The 20,735-nt window shown below is 36.9% G+C and overlaps 1 protein-coding gene across 1 annotated transcript in view; it reads right to left on the reverse strand.

Annotated features, from left to right (window-relative positions):
- The window catches only part of LOC134750257 (sodium/calcium exchanger regulatory protein 1), a 31,309-nt gene extending 15,677 nt beyond the window's left edge, over positions 1-15,632 (reverse strand). Inside the window, exon 1 of the mRNA XM_063685414.1 lies at positions 15,477-15,632. Coding sequence (XP_063541484.1) covers positions 15,477-15,546 — 70 coding nt within the window. The 5' untranslated portion in view covers positions 15,547-15,632. The remainder of the gene's footprint in view (positions 1-15,476) is intronic.
- Between the last annotated feature and the right edge of the window lie 5,103 nt (positions 15,633-20,735).

Below are 20,735 nucleotides of genomic sequence, written 5' to 3' on the forward strand. Positions count from 1 at the left end.
AGAGTATTATGTAAGCAGCATATAAAATCAGCAGTCATCTCAGCTGCAGATAGAGGAAAACAAACAAATAGTTATGAATAGACGTGGAGATAATTATAGGCGGTTCAATGTCCAACGCGTCACCTCTACTCGGCGAAATGCAAACGAGTATCGATAACAAGAGACTGAAACCAAACTGAAGAAGAAACTTTTGAAACACACTACCGCTCATAACTATTTAGGCACTCGTAATTTTTTCCATACAATTGTATACAAAATCGACTTTCGGAATTATACCGCTAAGTCGCAGTCGGGTAACAGTTTTATGTGCAGTTTACCTTTTTAATTTAACAGACATGTCGAGCTTCAAAATCATGTGCAGAATATTCATGTACATTGCCTATTTACCAAATGGCAAGCGTAATAAAATCCATAATCGTTTTCCAGTACAAAATCGTTTTTATTTTGTATGAACAATATGATTTTGAAAATAATTTTTGTATACAATCGTATGGTGAATATTGCGGGTGCCTAAATACTTTTGAGCGGTAGTGTACTAACCCGATTAGGTAAGTACCTATAGGACAGACTATATATGTATGTATATGTCATTATAAGCGTCATATTTTCATAGTAATGTGACATTAATGATGACATTGACATACTTTGTAATTGCAAATACCACGCAGAGTTAGCTTGGTCCGACAAGCGCCGTTCAGTCGCCTAGGTTCGTCGCGTACGAGATCCAATCAAGCCCCTATCTTTGTCATCTCCCAGTCAGATTGAGTTTCCGAATCGATTACTTGCCGTTAGTTAGTTAGTTTTGCTGGGCATTTTCCGCAACTCGACATCCAATGTGCCTATTTTGCGTGAAACGAGGTAGCGCTACTCTAACCACCCCAGCTCCTCCACGAAGCCTAGCAAGGTCTTCAGGTTGCTAGTTGCTTCCTTTAGTGTGCATGGATTCCCTAGGTATTTGCTCCTATATACTTCTACCTGTTTACAGTCTAGGAGAATATGTTTTGTTTGTTCTTCTGCCATGCACGCTCTGCACATGGGGCTGTCCGTTTTACCCATAATATGTAGGTGTTTGTTTAGTGTGTTATGTCCTGTTATTAATCCTACTATTTTACGTAGTTGGCTTCTTGGTGTTTTCAGTAATATTTTGGTAAGTTTGTGGTTCAGTTCCGGTAGAATTTCTTTGGTTTGCCTGCATGTCTTCATTTCATTCCAGTACTTGTTGTGCAGTTGTCTGTGATGTTGTTCTAGCTGGTTGTTTATGTAGGATATTGGTATGGGGCATGATTGGCTCGGGTCCATATGCCGGTGTTTCTGAACCTTTCCTGGCCAGTTCATCCGCTGCATCGTTTCCTCTAGATCCACTATGCCCCTTTATCCATTGTACTGTTACTTTGTTGCCTTCTTTGCTCACTTCAGTGAGGCTTCGATGACATTCAAGTATAAGCTCTGAAGTAAGTTTGTCGCTGCATAGCGCTTGTAGTACCGATTTACTGTCTGACAGTATTAGTATGGTTTCGTGTTTCACTTGTCCTCTTGTAATAGCATTGCAAGCTTCTATTATTCCTAAACATTCAGCTTGGAATACCGTATTGTGTTCACCAAGGGACTTTGTGATATGTATGTTCAGGTCCTCTGAGAAGACACCACATCCTGTCCCTTCGTTTGTCTTTGAGCCATCTGTGAATATTCTTAGGTTACTATACTTAGATAGATTAGGTAGATTACTTGCCGTACATAGGTACCTACCGTACGCCCGCATCGCCGGTCGCGTGTCGATAATAACCACATGACATAGTAATTATCGCAATACGTTTCCAATTTGAACTGACACAATAAATCTGATTTTATAAAAGCCAATTTATTTTTCTTTTAAATGGGAATTTTGATTTGTATTTTTTTAAGTAGTCTACTACTGTATATGATCTAATATAATCAGAAATAGATGTCATACCATCATTATCATCATATCAGCCCTTTATCGCCCACTGCTAAGCATAGGCCTTTCTTTTAGTACCTACGCCACTTGTCCCGGTCCTGAGCTAATCTCATCCAGAAGTGACCCGCAATCTTTCGGATGTCGTCTACCCAACGAGCCAACGGACGCCAAGGGCTTCTTTCATCAGAAAGATGTCATAAGGTACATAAGTACTGAAAAAAAAAGTCACTAACCCCTCCACTGGTCAAGGCCGGAATCGAAACGGAGGCGTCTTCAGCTTACGCGGCGCTCGTCCACTGGAGACCTTGGTCACTTTTTCTTCAGTATATGTCATTAATTTCAGTTTATAACAAAAGATAATCATTTAGTGAAGTGGGTGAATTTATCATTAATAATGTTTCAAAATATTTATCAGTACGGTTTTTACTCACTATTATTTTTAGTCGCTTTTGACCGTACTGATAAATATTTTGAAATATGTCTCACGATAGTTTAAGTGCGATTAATAATGTTGTCTGAAAGAGATGGTTTTTTTGTGATGTTTTATCACTTTTCACCTCAGCAGCTCGAACAAGCCTACTTTCGTCACTCCCTGGAGTGAGGAAAGTGCGATTTTCCTCACTCCAGGGAGTGAAACAAAGTAGCTTTTTAATTTAGTGAAGGCCATGAACTGCCACTTCATTTTTTTTTGTCTGTATTATTCTGTGTAATTCGAAATACATTTTAACCTATGTTAAATTATGTGTGCAACACGAGAGCAAAGTTATTTTGCATCTCGTGTTTTTGAGTAAACACTCGCAAGAAAAACCAACTTTCCTCTCTTGTTGCACAAATAACTATTTCCTGTTCTTTAATCAGTTTTTTTGTTAACTGAGGCTGAGGTAAGCAACAAAGAGTTATTTATTATTGCATTGTCATGAATCAAGAAATTAAGAACGTTAAAATGGTCTTATTGTGAAATCAGACCTCTTAATCGCTTTTATAGAAGCCTAAAATATAGGTATGTTATTTATACAGTTCAGTAATAAAATAAGCCGCGGCGATTATTTATAGATATGGCATATTTGCCGATAAAAATTGATTGCATCATATTTATTAAGTATGTGTTATCGCATGTTAATACTCGTGCATAATATGTAGTATGTATGTATGTATGTAAACACTTTATTGCACATAAGACAGGTTAAGATATACAGGTTGTAGTATGTAGGTAAACATTTTATCAACTTAAAGCATCTATGTATAAGCAACTAGCGACTCGCCCCGGCTTCGCACGAGTGCAATGCTGATGTATTATACATATAAACCTTCCTCTTGATTCACTATCTATTTAAAAAAAACGCATCAAAATCCGTTGCGTAGTTTTAAAGATCTAAGCATACATAGGGACAGCAGGAATCGACTTTGTTTTATACATGACAAATTGACAATCGTCCGACAATGGTTAAGCACCATAAGATACCTAATAATTGAACTCTGTTCTGACGCTCCTCAAGTTGCATCTCGACTAGTTTGCTATAAATACGCTTTAATGACATGCCAATCACTTAGTGTCATCCGCATGACCGTTCGCCTCAATGAACCAAAATAATCTGACCGGGCGTGCAGCCAAGATGTCATCGTTCGCTGTAGCAAAGAGGATATAATAAGATAGAGCGGTACTGTCATAGTAAATTTTGTAACCACTGTAAATTCACTGCCATCTATCGACATACTTTAAAACTAAAAATGAAGATTTATAAAAATACGTTAAAAAATATTTAAATATGCATTAAGGATTTTTTTATTTGCATTTATTATTTTTATATGATTTTGACCCATGTTCTTTAACGGATATGCGTTAAAATTATAAATAACAAACGAAACCGTCAACGCCCTCTATACGAGAGTAGGCCAAAACTAGTGGCGCCATCTGATCGAAAATCAAATTTTCGTGATTTTCGAGGCACGTTTTTTCCTTAGACTGTATCCATCTATTACGGAGTTATATCTATCTTTGGCTGTAGCGAACGATACGGTACTCTCTCTCTCTCTATCACTGTCCGACATTAGTGCAACAGAGACCGTTGCGTTTCCTTCGCTACGGAGCGTAAACGATTGGCACCTTGGCTACACACCTTATGACTATGTGTAAAGAGAGCTCATGTTATTACTGTTGTTATGACGCCTACGGCTTGCCCACTCAGATAAACACGGTAAACCGCTAAGCGTAGACAGAGGCACCCTGTTCTTATCCAGACCATATTTGTTAGATATGTCATAGACATCCGTTAGAAGAGTAGACCAAAAATGATTTGTTTTAATTTAGATGGCAGGATGACACCTACCCAAGTAGAATTTTATAAATTGTTTTCTTGGCTAGACAAGTAAGGTAATGGACCTGGGTATGTCCTTAAACTACTTACGTCCAAATGAGAGGTAGGGGAACTGTGAATGTCATATCGCGTTGAGTGATGGGGCACAGCACAGGGGATGTCATTCCAGATCTAGAGCAGACCCCAACTGGGGAAGGACCTCCACCTTACAGAAAACCGCAGCCAAATAACGCTAGACCCTACTTATAGTAGATAAGAGCAGAGCTCAACTAGGGTGTTAGGGTCGGCAACGCGCATGTAACACCTCTGGATTTGCAGGCGTCCATAGGCTACGGTGACCGCTTACCATCAGGCGGGCCGTATGCTCGTTTGCCACCGATGTGGTATAAAAAACTTACGTGTACCTAACAATTATATTACCTAAAAGCCTGAAACATTTTTAAAGTTTCAAGTACCAAAAGTAAAGCAATCTACACTATTATATATGCCTTTAAAAAACAGTTTTGTACCGTACCTGCAAAACTGATGGTCCCGTCCGGTTCGAAGAATACCTATGTATTTATTTGTGTGAAACGGATATTAAAGTTAGTTTTATATTTCTACATATTTTCTCAACGTGGGCACCAATTTATCTGTATATTTATTTAATTCAGATTTAATTCATAGAATTATACCCTATAATTATCAATTGTTCAGAGACAGTTACAATTCTTAGACACCGGAATAGGATGAAAATCGTTAGAGAACCCGGGCCTCTCTCGTGATTGGCCACAATTGGTGCTGATTGTCGACCATTTTATGACAAGTGGCCGACAGAGAGCGACCAATGGGTAATCGCTAGACGTATCATGCCTCTGTATAATTGGTCTTGAAAAGATCGTACGACGCGGCAGCTCTTTGACTAATTTATATTGATGACTATAGTATGGGAAACTCATTAAAATTCTTTATTTGATTATTTGTATTTTTGAGTTAATTACAAACCATTAAAATAAGTTATTTATTACAATGATTTCAAGACAAGCAGTATTTTTTAGGGTTCCGTACCCAAAGGGTAAAAACGGGACCCTATTACTAAGACTCCGCTGTCCGTCTGTCACCAGGCTGTATTTCATGAACCGTGATAGCTAGACAGTTGAAATTTTCACAGATGATGTATTTCTGTTGCCGCTATATCAACAAATACAGAATAATATAATTATTTAAATGGGGCTCCCATACAACAAACGTGATTTTTTTGCTGTTTTTTCCCGTAATGGTACGGAACCCTTCGTGCGCGAGTCCGCCTCGCACTTGGCCGGTTTGTATTTAATAATTATGTTAATCGCGTAGGTAACAATATCTAGTGTGCATATTTAACTTACACAAAGCCACCTAAATGCGCACTAAAAAGCGGATAACCGCGCGACGTTCGATTTAGACGCATTTAGAAATTAGAGCCCTACCGAAACCTATTTTTTTTTGCCGAAACCGAAGCAACATGATTACAGTGGAATAAATGAAATGATATGATTGATACTATTAAAATGTCTTGTCCACTTGCTCGACCGCAATTGCTGTTACCACAATCATTCAGGATGAAAGCTAAAACTAAAGGGGCCCACTGACTATCAGTCCGCCGGACGATATCGGCCTGTCAGTTGTTGTTCGGAACTGTCAAATTTTTGTTCTAACTGACAGGCCGATATCGTCCGGCGAACTGATAGTCAGTGGGCCCCTTTAGGGCCAGATACAAGACAATACATAATGCCATGAAATTGCTATCTGCAATTCTGCACTTGATGGACCCGATCTTGCTTCTTCATCTTTTTTGCACTCTTTACAGTGTTCGTGGCCATTATGTAATCTTTTGAGCGACTCGCTAGATCTTGCTAGATCGTGTCTTATCTGTAACATAAAAACCTGCCTTAACGCTTCTCAGTGGGTATAATGGATTTAACCTGGTGGATGGTTTAATGGGTTTGGAGCTAACCTGGATAGACAACATTAAAAGCTGGTCCAATATTAATGACACTGCCAGTTTGTCTAGACTGGCACAGGATAGAACCAAGTTCCGTAAGATGGTCGCCGACATCCGATGAGGATATGGCATAGCGAGAAGGAGAAGAAGATAATGGATTTCTAGAAAAGCAGCCATTGACTGTGGCTCTGACTGGACTGCTTTCTGTAGGTAGGTTCTAGGTACCCTGAGGGCCTAGCTATGATAAAAATCGTTGATAGAAAACGCCATAAGAAACTTAAATAATGTATGGAAATAATCACGCGACTTTTTGTTGCGTCTGTCATCCCCATACATTTTTCGTTTGGCGTGTATCGATGTTACGATTGTCACCTTGGCTAGGCCCCTAGATTAACCTATGCTATTCTGATAAACTCCATGGCGCCATTTATGTTATCCATAACCCGGGTCCTGATCCGAGACCGCGCAGGTCATGGTGGGCACGCGGCACGCGCATAATGATTGCAATTAGCATTTCAAACGTTCCATATGTCGTAGAATAACCATGTTTTTTTTTTATAATTTAGAACACAAACAGTCATAATATGCATGTTACATATGTCGTACACAATGTACGAATTGAGATGCGATACAAACAGACCTGGAGGTTTATAAAAACAATATTAATAAAATAAAAAGGTAGGTAAGAACAACGTAGTATTTAGTTTAAGAATACATAACTAACTAACAGAATTACTTCAAGAGTTTACGTAGTTAGAGCGTTTTTAGACTAGATAAGGAATTATTAAAAGGATCAATATCGAACAAATATTTATTATAGAAACTAGGGACTCGTCTGAAAAAGGTATGTCTAGAATAGTTCTTGCGAGAAAAGCTCACATGGAATAAAGATCTAGGTCGTAAGGGGAGACGCGGACAACCAAACGTCACTAATTTTAGGAGATCAGTTGATTGTTGACAGTTGATGTTACTTTTGAATTAAGAACTATATTTGACTAACAATACATGATACTTATCGAGTTGGTACATACCTATTGTAATGCAACGAATGGAAGTTGAGTTGTTTTTGTTCTGGGATTAGCTGAGATTGATTAGGAAATTATATGTTTATAACATTATAAAAGGCTTACATAAACAGTTCGGTTTGTCCTTATAATATTTATTTATTCACTAGCGACCCGCCCCGGCTTCGCACGGGTGCAATGCTGATGTATTATAATTATGTAAACCTTCCTCTTGAATCACTATCTAATAAAAAAAACCGCATCAAAATCCGTTGCGTAGTTTTAAAGATCTAAGCATACATAGTGACAGACGGAGAGCGGAAAGCGACTTTGTTTTATACTATGTAGTGATTCATCATTATCTTTATAGCTTTAGTAAAACATTTATCTATTCATTTATTTATAAATGGCAGACATGCATACTTATTACTTAAATTTGAAGATTTGATTTATTTGACGACCGGTCTGGCCTGGCCTAGTGGGTGGCCCTGCCTGTGAAGCCGATGGTCCTGGGTTCGAATCCCGGCAAGGGCATTTATTTGTGTGATAAACACAAATATTTGTTCCCGAGTCATGGGTGTTTTCTATACATGTATATAAATAAGTATGTATTTATCTATATAAGTATGTATAACCATCGTCGCCTAGTACCCATAGTACAATACAAGCTAATGACGACTGAGAGCAGTGAGATGGTGAGGTTGAGACTATACTTCAAGGTAGGTACTAAATGTACTAATATATATAAGCCGTTTCGGCTTACACCATACCCCATATATACCTATAGTTTGGGGGTGTGGCAGTAGGTAGCTTTAATACCTAGAAACTACGAAATTTATCAGTAGGTAAAATGATTCATGGCCAAATTTATATCCCGTAAGTTAAACAACGTAATTTAGCGAGTTAATCTTTATGGATTTTCTGATAGCGATAGATTTTAGTCAAGGATGCAATAAATAACTGATAAACCTGATCCGTTCAGCATTTCATCAACACATCTATAAAAAGCTATTATCGCTCCACATATATATTTATAGCTATGTATAATAACATTGAAAAAACCTTGTGAAAAAGCAGTTTATGAATTTGTTTTTATAATAAAGAAAGTGTCTATGAATTGTTTTTAACTTTGTTAATGTTTACGCTTCATTTTAAAAATAGTGAATGATATAATTATTATAATCGCAGCCATGAAAATAATTATTAATTATGTACCTACGTTATACAAGACCATAGAGTAACTTATACTAGAGCGGTACTGTCTTAGTAAATTTTGTAACCCCAGTAAATTCACTGCCATCTGTCGACACACTTTAAAACTAAAAATGAAGATTTATAAATATACGATAAAATGTATTTAAATATAGATAAATGTTTTTTTTTATTAGCATTAATTATTTTTATGATTTTGACCCATGTTCTTTCACTGATATGCGTTAAAATTGTTAAATAACAAACGAAACCGTCAACGCCATCTATACGACAGTAGGCCAAAACTAGTAGCGCCCTCTGAACGAGAATCAAATTTTCTTGATTTTCGAGGCACGTTTTTTCCTTAGACTGTATCCATCTATTACGGAGTTATATCTATCTTTGACAAGACATACAAGTCGTATCGTAGAGGCCCACTATCAGTCCGCCGGACGATATCGGCCTGTGAATAGATCAAAAATTTGACAGTTCCGAACAACCGACAGGCCGAAATCGTCCGGCGGACTGATAGTCTGTGGGCCCCTTAACGTTGCGTTGTTGATGGCAAAAAGACGAAACATAGTAACTGACTAAATGCTAACTTTACAGCAGAAAACTTTTCTGTTTTTTCGAAAAACAAATCATAACTTCTATGCTTATTAATTTAAATTCTTTTCGTAATTATCCACCATTTTTTTATCTAACGTTTTTAGGGTTCCGTACCCAAAGGGTAAAAACGGGACCCTATTACTAAAACTCCATTGTCCGTCTGTCTGTCACCAAGCTGTATCTCATGAACCGTGATAACTAGACAGTTGAAATTTTCACAGATGATGTATTTCTGTTGCCGCTAAAACAAAAAACAACAAATACTAAAAACAATAGACAATATGGTACGGAACCCTTCGTGCACGAGTCCGACTCGCACTTGGCCGGTACACAACATAAAATAAAGACTATTATTGTGGCCAGGAAAACCATAGCAACAATTAACAAGCGCTATAAAAATGAGCGCGCATTTCAGTATGTGATAACATTGACCTTCTTTTTATTTTCAATACAGCATGCACTGTCAACAACACGATAAGGAACTGAATACTTGTTGTTTTCATGTAAAGAACAAGAACCTTTATAAGTTTTATAACGAATGCCTTATGAACAGGGGCGTAGCTAGAGGATATGGCGCCCGGGGCAGTCACCAAATTTGCACCCCTGATGACTGACAAAAGTTTCCCTGCTGCTGCCTGTTGCCCATTTTGGCGCCCCCTCTTGGATGGCGCCCGGGCCACTTGCCCCCCCCAGCCCCCCCCCTTAGCTACGCAACTGCTTATGAATGATTATTGTGCTTCAAACGCTTGTTTATCGATGGAATTTGTGTAATAAAAACTTAAGTAAGTACTTAAGTACGTAAGTTGGTAAATGTGAAAATCAAGTCAATAACAATTCAATTTCATTTGTTTCAAAGTTTGAGTTCTCATTATTTATTCATGACTTGTAAAATTTTCATAGATTAGTTATTATATATATGACTAATAGATACTTGTACATAAAAGGATTGTTTTTCTTAACGTCGAAATTTTCCTTAAGTTATTTCAAGTAGGTATCATTAACTTTCTCAACTAGACAGACGGCTTGCCCTCTTTTGGAAGAAACTTTACAATTCAACATTGTTTTCTTTCTGTTTTTTTCCATGTTTATTTGTTCAAGTTCAGGGTCGTTCTATTGATAAATTACACAGTAGGTGTTTATTACTCGCAATATAAAATAATTATTCTATAAAAATAATTTGACTTGTCATTTCAAGTAGAAACTCTACTACAGGGGTGCCCAGGTTTATATAGCAGCATAGAGTAACTTATACTAGAGCGGTATAGTAGGCCTGCCCTGGGCACTGGAGGCCTTGGTCACTTATGTATATGAGTATGACATTTATTTTAGTTTATAAATTACGCAGTCAACAAAGATCAATGCCAAAGCTAATCTGTATTTACACTGGTCCTGTAGCTAATTTAACATATTCAGTGGCAATTTTAGTTTTTTGCGGACATCGCCGAGTCATGCTATAATTGTCTATGTCCGTGATGCAAGCGCACTTGGACTTTGCATCGCCTTCTGGACTCGGATATGTGCCAAAGACACATATCCAACCACCAAGGCACACCACTTTATTATTTTTTTGGTGAGCAAGCAAAACTATGCGACTATGCCGACTATGATTCTACGAGGACTTTACTCCAGCCGTGGCGTGGATTGTATTTTTAAGCCAGGACAATCGGAGAAACGTGAGAACTGATTTTTGACAGTTTACTCTTATTTTTTTAATGATATATAGGAGGCGAACGTACAGACATCGCCTGATGGTAAGCAATTGTCGTCGGGACGGACATAGTTATATTTTTATGTCGTAAGTACGCCGAAAGGCACACCATGGACCATGGACCTATTACCTAAACTGACACTTATGTAACCCATGATGACGAAATAAATAAATCTTTGAGAGGTCATACGAACAAAGGTTTTCAACACAAATTATTTACATACTTAAATATAAGAAAGTATGCGTTTGTGTACATATACTTAGCTTTAGCTGTAATAAGTATGTTTATTGTTTAAATACTTAGTTATCAAAGTTATACTCATTACACATACAACACCGACTGTACTGGCAACGCTATTACGTGCGAAGTGAGTGGTGGGGAGGGGGGGGGGTTATAAAACTCCTCTTTACGCTTAAACCGCCGAACCGATTTCGTTGAAATTTGGTATAGAGATGGTGTAAGTCCCGGGACAGTACATAGGATAGTTTTTATAACCAAAATCATCTTTTAAGGGTGTGAAAAGTGGGGTGGAAATTTTTATGGGGAATCAATAACCGCTGAACCTATTTGAATAATATTTGGGATGGTCTACTTGTTTGATTTAGTTGATAATGATACCAAACATGACTTCAAACCTAAATTTAAACAGTATTAACCTCAGGAATTCAACTTCGGCGAAGAAGCTGAATTCCCCTCACACCAAATTTCACACCTTCAATGAATGATTTTTGAGATAAAAAACGATATTATATTCTGTCTCGGGACTTAAAACACCTATTTACCAAATATCAACTAAGTTGGTTCAGCGGTTTAAGCGTGAAGAGGAGTTAAAAAAAAAAGTTATTTGTTTAAAGTTTATATGTTTTTACTTAGGAAAGGTGTCAATGTTGATACCAGAAATGAATTCAGCACCCCCGGTTTATACGAAAACGTTACCAAACCCGCGGCCTAGCAGCTTTACTGATGTAGATAATCAAGATAAAAATGAGAGCCCTAAATAAACCTTCAAGAGCGGATATCTCAAAAACTATACAAGATATCGAAAAACTTGACTGAATAAAACTTGTAACAAATTAAATCTCTTTTCATTTTGTATAAGTGGCCAAGTTGCTCAGACGCATAGTTTCCGAGATATAATCGAAAAACCGAAAAATGGAACCTTCAAACCCCCCTCTCCCCCAGCACCAGGGTTACGGCCGGGGACTTTTGATATGTTCATCTCCTAACTAATCCAAACAAAGCTACGAAGTTAAAAATTGTGTTCCTAGCATTTCCCTCTATACCTTCTTATTGCTTGGCCTATTAGAAATAAGTAGACATAAAATGTTGCTACGCCCTATTAGGGTCCAGAACCTCTGTAATACCATGGTTGCAACTAATAAATGAATGAATGCATGAAATAAAATGTGTCCCTTAGTCGCTTGGTGGATAGACACAGTAACCTTATTTTCAATGAAGATACAAATCTTTTTATTAAAATATTTTGTCCTAAGACTACGTAAAAATATATCAGTTTTCATAAAAGTATCATCACGTCGCTCTTCTGATTCCCCTAAGTCATCTTACATTTCAAGTTTCTATGAATAAGTAGTCGTTCCCCCAATGTTCAATTGGTATAAATTTAGCATTTTATATTATGTCCATCCGTATCAATCAAAATTGATTGATCTAATTCAAGAAAGTAAATTGGATTTAAAATCGAAAATAGTTTGATGATAATGATGATTATTTATTTATCGTATGGTATCGTATGATAAGGTTCAAAGATAAAACAAAATTTGTTTTTGTTTTATCTCTGAATCCGCGGTATTTTTAATATAGGCTCTGTAAAAACGATAGAACCGTCAATATTATTAAAAATAATACTTGTGTTGCTAAAACGGTTTGTATAGTCGGACATAAAATAGTAGATATTAAATAAAATGGATCTAAAAAAATTCCATACTAGATTGTTGCCATGTTTAAGCATTTTACGTAAAAATGTGACATTTACGTAGGAAGTGGCGCCCTTATTTATTTTCTACAATTTCTTGTCGGACTATACTACTGTTTGGATTGATCTTCACGTGTCTAACTTTGATTAAGATTTTAGAACTTAGATGACCTTTGAAACATTGAGGCGACACGCACCTAATAGAATGATTTGGATCATTTATTTCTTGTTACAAACATCAGTGGTTCTACCAAAGATAGATATAACTCCGTAATAGATGGATACAGTCTAAGGAAAAAACGTGCCTCGAAAATCACGAAAATTTTATTCTCGATCAGATGGTGCCACTAGTTTTGGCCTACACTCGTATAGAGGGCGTTGACTGTTTCGTTTGTTATTTATAATTTTAACGCATACCAGTGAAAGAACATGGGTCAAAATCATATAAAAATAAGTAATGCAAATAAAAAAAACATTTATCCATATTTAAATACATTTTATCGTATTTTTATAAATATTTATTTTTAGTTTTAAAGTGTGTCGACAGATGGCAGTGAATTTACTGGGGTTACAAAATTTACTATGACAGTACCGCTCTAGTATAAGTTACTCTATGATTATAGTAAGTCTACACATACCTGTAGGTGTAAGGTTGTGTTTTGTTAAAGGTAGAGGTAGGTAGGAAGTAGGAATATGGTATAGTCGTACCTACGAACTTTAAACGCATTGATTGTTACTTTTCCCAGTCTCAACAAATGCAGGATATTCTAAATTTAATCGTATTCATATTCCAATCAGTGAAAATCATGTTGATTCACTGTCTTCAGGTGTTGTGTCATTTGGTTTCGTGTAAAACCAAATACCTATGTGCTAATAATTACGTATATTTATTTATCAGTTTGGCCTTGGTAATATTCGGTTCCTACCGATTACGTTTCAATTGCCAGACTTGATCGACAGAACACTGATATTATTTTGCAGTTCTGTAGTCAGTAGTCAGTAAATATAAATATCTATAGGTACATGAATTATTAGTCTTTGGTTAAATTCTACACAACACTACATATCACTACATAGTATAAAACAAAGTCGCTTCATGCTGTCTGTCTGCCCCTATGTATGCTTAGATCATTAAAACTACGCAACGGATTTTGATGCGGTTTTTTTTAAAGATAGTGATTCAAGAGGAAGGTTTATATGTATAATACATCAGCATTGAACCCGTGCAAAGCCGGGGCGAGTCGCTAGTATATAATAAGTCATAGCGTCTGTTAAAATTTAACAAATATGTTAGCTTAAACATAATAAGTCGGCGATAAAAGACTATGAAAATGCAATTTTTCTCACAAACTTTTTTGAAAGATTATACCTATTCAAGTTTTTTTTTAATAGGTATATCTGTAAATTCTGTAATATTCTAATACCTTGTATATATCACCACTTAAGTAATAGTCTCACAAACCCTCCGCCAAAAAGCCAAGCTGCTCCCATACAAACATACAATCGAAGTTACGCTTTCATTTTAAGAGTCCCCGGCAAGCTCAATTTTCCATACAAACGTAGAATACGCCCTCATTTTAAAACGACTAGCTAGATTGCTCTGAAACTATGTACTTACAATAGTATAAGGTATATACATAATTAGTAATTAGGCCTGTAATTAGTTTATGTAGCTTCAGATACCATAGTAATAAAAAATACCTACAGCGAATTAAGTTTTTCATACAAAACTTGTTTTTGCTCTATTTCGTGTGTTTTATATACTAGATCTATATAAACTAATTACAGACCTAGATATACCTCAGGTTGTTGTATATGCAGTTTCATTACAATCCAACATGTCGTTTTAAAATTAGAACGAAACTCCGTTTGTTTGGGAAGGTGAAATTCGGCCGAGCTTGCCGGGGACTCGAGGTTTTTTTAGCAAGTTTCGATTTATTATATCTGTAATAAAGTTGGTAAATATCTCGTGTACTCATAGCACCATTCTTAATCAATGGACCTTACCTTTGCCACAGTTTGAGGTGTGGTCAGCGAAATACGTTTGCGCGGCATGCAGATCATTATCCGCGGGGGTAATGGCGGGTAGATTGAACATTACAATGCGGTGTCACTGAATCACTAATGACTATGGCGGCTAAATTGCTACCGATTTGCAGAAAGATTATTATTTATTTCATACATAAAAGTAGTCACTAAGTTTCGATTTCATAACTGAAAATTTTAAACATTTAAAACCTCTGTAAAACTTTACTAAATTTCGACTGTAGGAATTACTTCTAATCTAATTATAATAACTTTAAATAAGTACCTATATCTAAAAGAAGTTAAAATCGACACTCGGCCTTTTATTCATTTAAATACATGCAGTCTTGCCACTCTTGCCAATACCTTACAATACATTTCGGTAAAGTAAACTATGGAGACAGTCAAATAAATACACGTGTTTAAAAAACACCTGTAGAATACCTACGTTAATATTGAATGTCTCAAAAATACTACTAAGTTAATGTGTATACCGTACCTATTTGCATTGTAAATTAATTAAGTTAAAAATAGTTGAAGTAGTTATTGACCTGCCCCACCCTTTTGTGGTCTGGATATGTAACAATCGTCTTGAAGAACTCCGTAAAACGTTCAAGAAACTTCATTAAAAAACATCTTAAAACACCTAAAACTCAATCGACCGGTTAAATAATAGCGAGTTGCAAAACAGTTAGGTATGTGGTAACGCAGAGCCGTCGACCGGCTAAGATATCGAGAAGCCGGCCGGCATCGATTTCTAAAAGAAATTTGAACAAATACAAGTAAAAACTCACCCAAAGCCTTCATGAATTCGTCGAAGTTTTCCGACGACGTCATCTTGTATTTCTTGCCTACGAATTCCATTTTTAATTTGTAATTATTTATTTCGTAAAAAATAACCTAGCTGACGCCGTACCGGACGATTCACGAATGAATTGACGCGCCACAGCACGCATGCCCGTCTTATTGAGTGAATGGAAGACCGGCTCAACGAGTGAACGGAACGAACCGACTCATTCGACCTTGGTAGTGATGCTTCTCGGTTATCGAGACCGAGTTCAATGGACTCGCACAACAGAGTAATCTTGTGCAAAACGCCGCGGTTGGTCTGAAAAGCATTCAGCAACTACTAATATTTTTGAATGAACTGTTGTATCCAAGTACAGTGTGACCTGATAATGTAATGTTGCGCATAATGCGTTAAATATTTTAATCATGAACTTTGTATTGAAAGATGATTGAAAGTCAATTTATTTTAATCGATGGTTTAGTTCACAAGTGCACAACACTTCGTCTATATTGCTATCCCTTTTTGTTACCAACAAAACTTGATTATGATTTCAAGTTTCAACACACACCCCTATTCATCGACCCTTTATAAATTACGAAGGGTGTAGGTACGAGTAGGTAAGTTATTTTTTTTTGATACCACGTCGGTGGCAAACAAGCGTACGGCCCGCCTGATGATAAGCAGTCACCGTAGCCTGTAACAGCAGAGGATTTAAATAATGCTCGTTGCCGACCCTTTAAATTTAAAAACCTGTAAGTACCTACTTACACTCCTTCTTCGAAAAACCCCATACTGTAACCCAACCCAAATCTGTTGTTTATCTACCCTTCTTGATAAAGTTGTTAATATTGAGAGTTGAAACCTGACTTATGCAAACGAAAGATAATGAATAGTGAATAAATAATTTTTAAGAAAGAAAACCGACTTCAATGGGGGATGCCGTTGAAAGATTACTTATTGTTGATGGTGCACTCTTAGATTCCAGATAATGAAATGAAAAAGACAGCATCGTTTACCTAATTATGTAGAAAAGGAGGTAAAACCATCCATTTTTCTAGTAGCATTTCGTTTCTAGGAGCGCAGTTATAACCTAACCTAACCCATATTTCTGATAGCATTTCGTTTCTGTAAGGGTCACAGTTCTAACCTAACCTACTTTTCTGATAGTTCTGTTCTGTGAGAATCGCGGTTCAATGTCCATGTCCGGCTGTCCGGGTCCAAGTTTGGGCCCGAGTTCGGTCTGGGTCCGGGTCCGAGTCGGAGTCCGGGTTCAAGTCCGGGTCCGAGTCCGGTCCGGGTACTAATTGGGGTCTGGGTCGATAACGAAGAGAACAAATCGCCAAACGTGAACTATGTGTCATTGAAGAGTTCAGTTCTGATCATCATCAGCAGTTCCACTTTATCAAATGTCACATTTTTAAATGTAAATGCTGGTTTTGTTGATGAAAATACAAAAATCACTATATGTATGCCTTTCACATTTGAGGAGTTCCCTCGATTCCTCATGGATCCCATCATCAGAACTCGAGCTTGACATAAATGTGTTTTGAAAACCTAACTTGCTTAACAAACATAACGAAGAGGACAAATCGCCAAACGTGAACTATGCGTCATTGAAGAGTTCCGTTCTGATCATCATCAGCAGTTCCACTTTATCAAATGTCACATTTTTAAATGTAAATGCTTGATTTGTTGATGAAAATACTAAAATCACTATATGTATGCCTTTGATATTTGAGGAGTTCCCTCGATTCCTCATGGATCCCATCATCAGAACTGCGTTTTGAAAAAAATCGGTCCAGAAACGACGGAGTTATAGAGTAACAAACATTAAAAAAAAACATACTTGAGAACCTCCTCCTTTTGAAATCTTGAAGTCGGATAAAAAGTGGAATCTTAACGTTACGAGGGTTTCAAAGGCATATGATAGGTAAACGAAGCTTTCTGCCGAATGAACACCGCACCACCATGAGAAAATAGGTACTAGCTGTAAAATAGGTATTAGCCGTAAAATGGGTACTAGCCGTAAAATAGGTAATAGCCTTAAAATAGGTACTAGCTGTAAAATAGGTACTAACTGCAAAATAGGTACTAGCCGTAAAATAGTTGTAAAAGCTGCAAAATAGGTACTAACTGTAAAATAGATACTAGCCGTAAAATAGGTACTAGCTGTAAAATTGTTACTAGCTGTAAAATAGGTACTAGCTGTAAAATAGGTACTAACTGTAAAATAGGTACTAGCCGTAAAATTGGTACTAGCTGTAAAATAGGTACTAACTGTAAAATAGGTACTAGCCGTAAAATAGGTACTAGCTGTAAAATAGGTATTAAGTGTAAAATAGGTACTAGCTGTAAAATAGGTACTAGCTGTAAAATAGGTACTAACTGTAAAATAGGTACTAGCCGTAAAATAGGTACTAGCTGTAAAATTGTTACTAGCTGTAAAATAGGTACTAGCTGTAAAATTGCTACTAGCTGTAAAATAGGTACTAGCTGTAAAATTGTTACTAGCTAAAAAATTGGTACTAGCTGTAAAATAGGTAGGTACTAGCTGTAAAATTGTTACTAGCTGTAAAATAGGTACTAGCTGTAAAATAGGTACTAGCTGTAAAATAGGTACTAGCTGTAAAACTCGCTACAAAGCCCTTCTTTACCAGCTAACAGGCATTATGAATGACTTGACTATACTTATATCAAAGACCTAAATACATCATATGTAACTTATAAGATGAATACAGTAAGGAAAAAACGTGAATCGGAAGTCAAGAAAATTTGATTCTCGCACAGCTGGCACTACCACCAATATTCTCGGCTAGATGGCGTTGACGGTTTCGTTTGTTATTTAACAATTTTAGCAATTACATCAAAATGTGTTTTATAGGGATTCCTTTCTTCCTTTAAATATTTTAGAATTGAGTTAATGTCAGACCGCTGACATACCTATGACATAGCTTTTTTTTTATACTACGTCGGTGGCAAACAAGCATACGGCCCGCCTGATGTTAAGCAGTCTCCGTAGCCTATGTACACCTGCAACTCCAGAGGAGTTACATGCGCGTTGCCGACCCTAACACTCCTCTACCTCGTTGAGCTCTGGCAACCTTACTCACCGGCAGGAACACAACACTATGAGTAGGGTCTAGTGTTTTTTGGCTGCGGTTTTCTGTAAGGTGGAGGTACTTCCCCAGTTGGGCTCTGCTCTAGATCTGCTTGAAATCAATTTAGTGTGATACCTATGGTTATGGTGCTTTACGCACACTGGTGTCCCATCCTCTCACCCTGACGCAACTCCCCCTTTTAGCATGAAATATGTCCCGGTAGACAATTTTTTTTGGGTAAAGTATACATTATAGGAAAAAAGTGTTAATGAAAGAAATAATCCTTATTAAATTCTCAAGGAAAAAGGTTATATTCATTTTTTTATATGATGCACCATAATATTTATGTTATAGCTAGATGAACTTCAGTCAGATCAGTACTATCAAGTACTATGTTATATTGAACTTCAACAAGTTAATACATGAATATGGTAAGTCTTACCAAAAAGTTGCATATTAAGGAGCCCACTGACTATCAGTTCGCCGGACGATATCGGCCTGTCAGTTAGAACATAAATTTGACAGTTCCGAACAACTGACAGGCCGATATCGTCCGGCGGACTGATAGTCTGTGGGCCCCTTTAACCTTTTTTGTTTAAAAATTATTAGCCATTATTTCTTACCTTGACATTTTTTTTTACTCTAATACTTTTCTCAAAAATAAAAATAAACCGTCAACCGGGACATATTTCATGCTAAAAAAAACCGGCCAAGTGCGAGTCGGACTCGCGCACCGAGGGTTCCGTACTTTTTAGTATTTGTTGTTATAGCGGCAACAGAAAAGCTGTAAAATAGGTACTAACTGTAAAATAGGTACTAGCCGTAAAATAGGTACTAGCTGTAAAATTGTTACTAGCTGTAAAATAGGTACTAGCTGTAAAATTGCTACTAGCTGTAAAATAGGTACTAGCTGTAAAATTGTTACTAGCTAAAAAATTGGTACTAGCTGTAAAATAGGTAGGTACTAGCTGTAAAATTGTTACTAGCTGTAAAATAGGTACTAGCTGTAAAATAGGTACTAGCTGTAAAATAGGTACTAGCTGTAAAACTCGCTACAAAGCCCTTCTTTACCAGCTAACAGGCATTATGAATGACTTGACTATACTTATATCAAAGACCTAAATACATCATATGTAACTTATAAGATGAATACAGTAAGGAAAAAACGTGAATCGGAAGTCAAGAAAATTTGATTCTCGCACAGCTGGCACTACCACCAATATTCTCGGCTAGATGGCGTTGACGGTTTCGTTTGTTATTTAACAATTTTAACACATATCAGTGAAAGAACATGGGTCAAAATCATATAAAAATAATAATACAAATGAAAAAACCGGCCAAGTGCGAGTCGAACTCCGCGCGCGGTTCCGTACTTTTTAGTATTTGTTGTTATAGCGGCAACAGAAATACATCATCTGTGAAAATTTCAACTGTCTAGCTATCACGGTTCATGAGATACAGCCTGGCGACAGACAGACAGACGGACAGACAGACAGACGGACAGACAGACAGACGGACAGCGGAGTCTTAGTAATAGGGTCCCGTTTTTACCCTTCTATCTATATACGAGGTTAAGGCATATGACTGTAAACTGACTTCCTCACATTCTTAATTTCAAACCTCTCATCCTCTCAGTCACCGGAATCATACAATCAGGCGCAATCACGACACAAAAAGATAGCCAAGATAGGTAGTGATTTAATCACATTCACCAAATGATTGAATTGAGCAACAAAACTTTCAATGGCGGCGGATTTATCGATCTATTTATAGACGGTCAATATCATCTATTGTTGCAAGATAATCCAAGTATCTATTTATATGACATTCAATAGTGCTTTTTAGATGCTTCTCAAAACCAACCAGTGTTAAGTACTTATATGTATGTGTTAAGTACACTATTGTCTTAGGTTTACCTGTAAAAATAGAAAAAAAAAAATATCCCTTTTAGACCATAAGGCTGCGTTTCCACCAGATATGAGCGAGGATGCATAACGAGGGATAATATGGTGTTTTTAAGAACCAACAGAATCACGGCACGCTGAGCGAGGAAAACAAATGAAGTGATTCTATTGGTTTTAACTAACACATTCCTCGCTACTCATCCTTGAAGATCTCTGGTGGAAACGCAGCCTAATTCTAATTCTTAACGGATACAGTTCGTG

Source organism: Cydia strobilella, chromosome 19, assembly GCF_947568885.1.
Source record: "Cydia strobilella chromosome 19, ilCydStro3.1, whole genome shotgun sequence".
In the NCBI taxonomy this organism is placed as follows: Eukaryota; Metazoa; Arthropoda; class Insecta; order Lepidoptera; family Tortricidae; genus Cydia; species Cydia strobilella.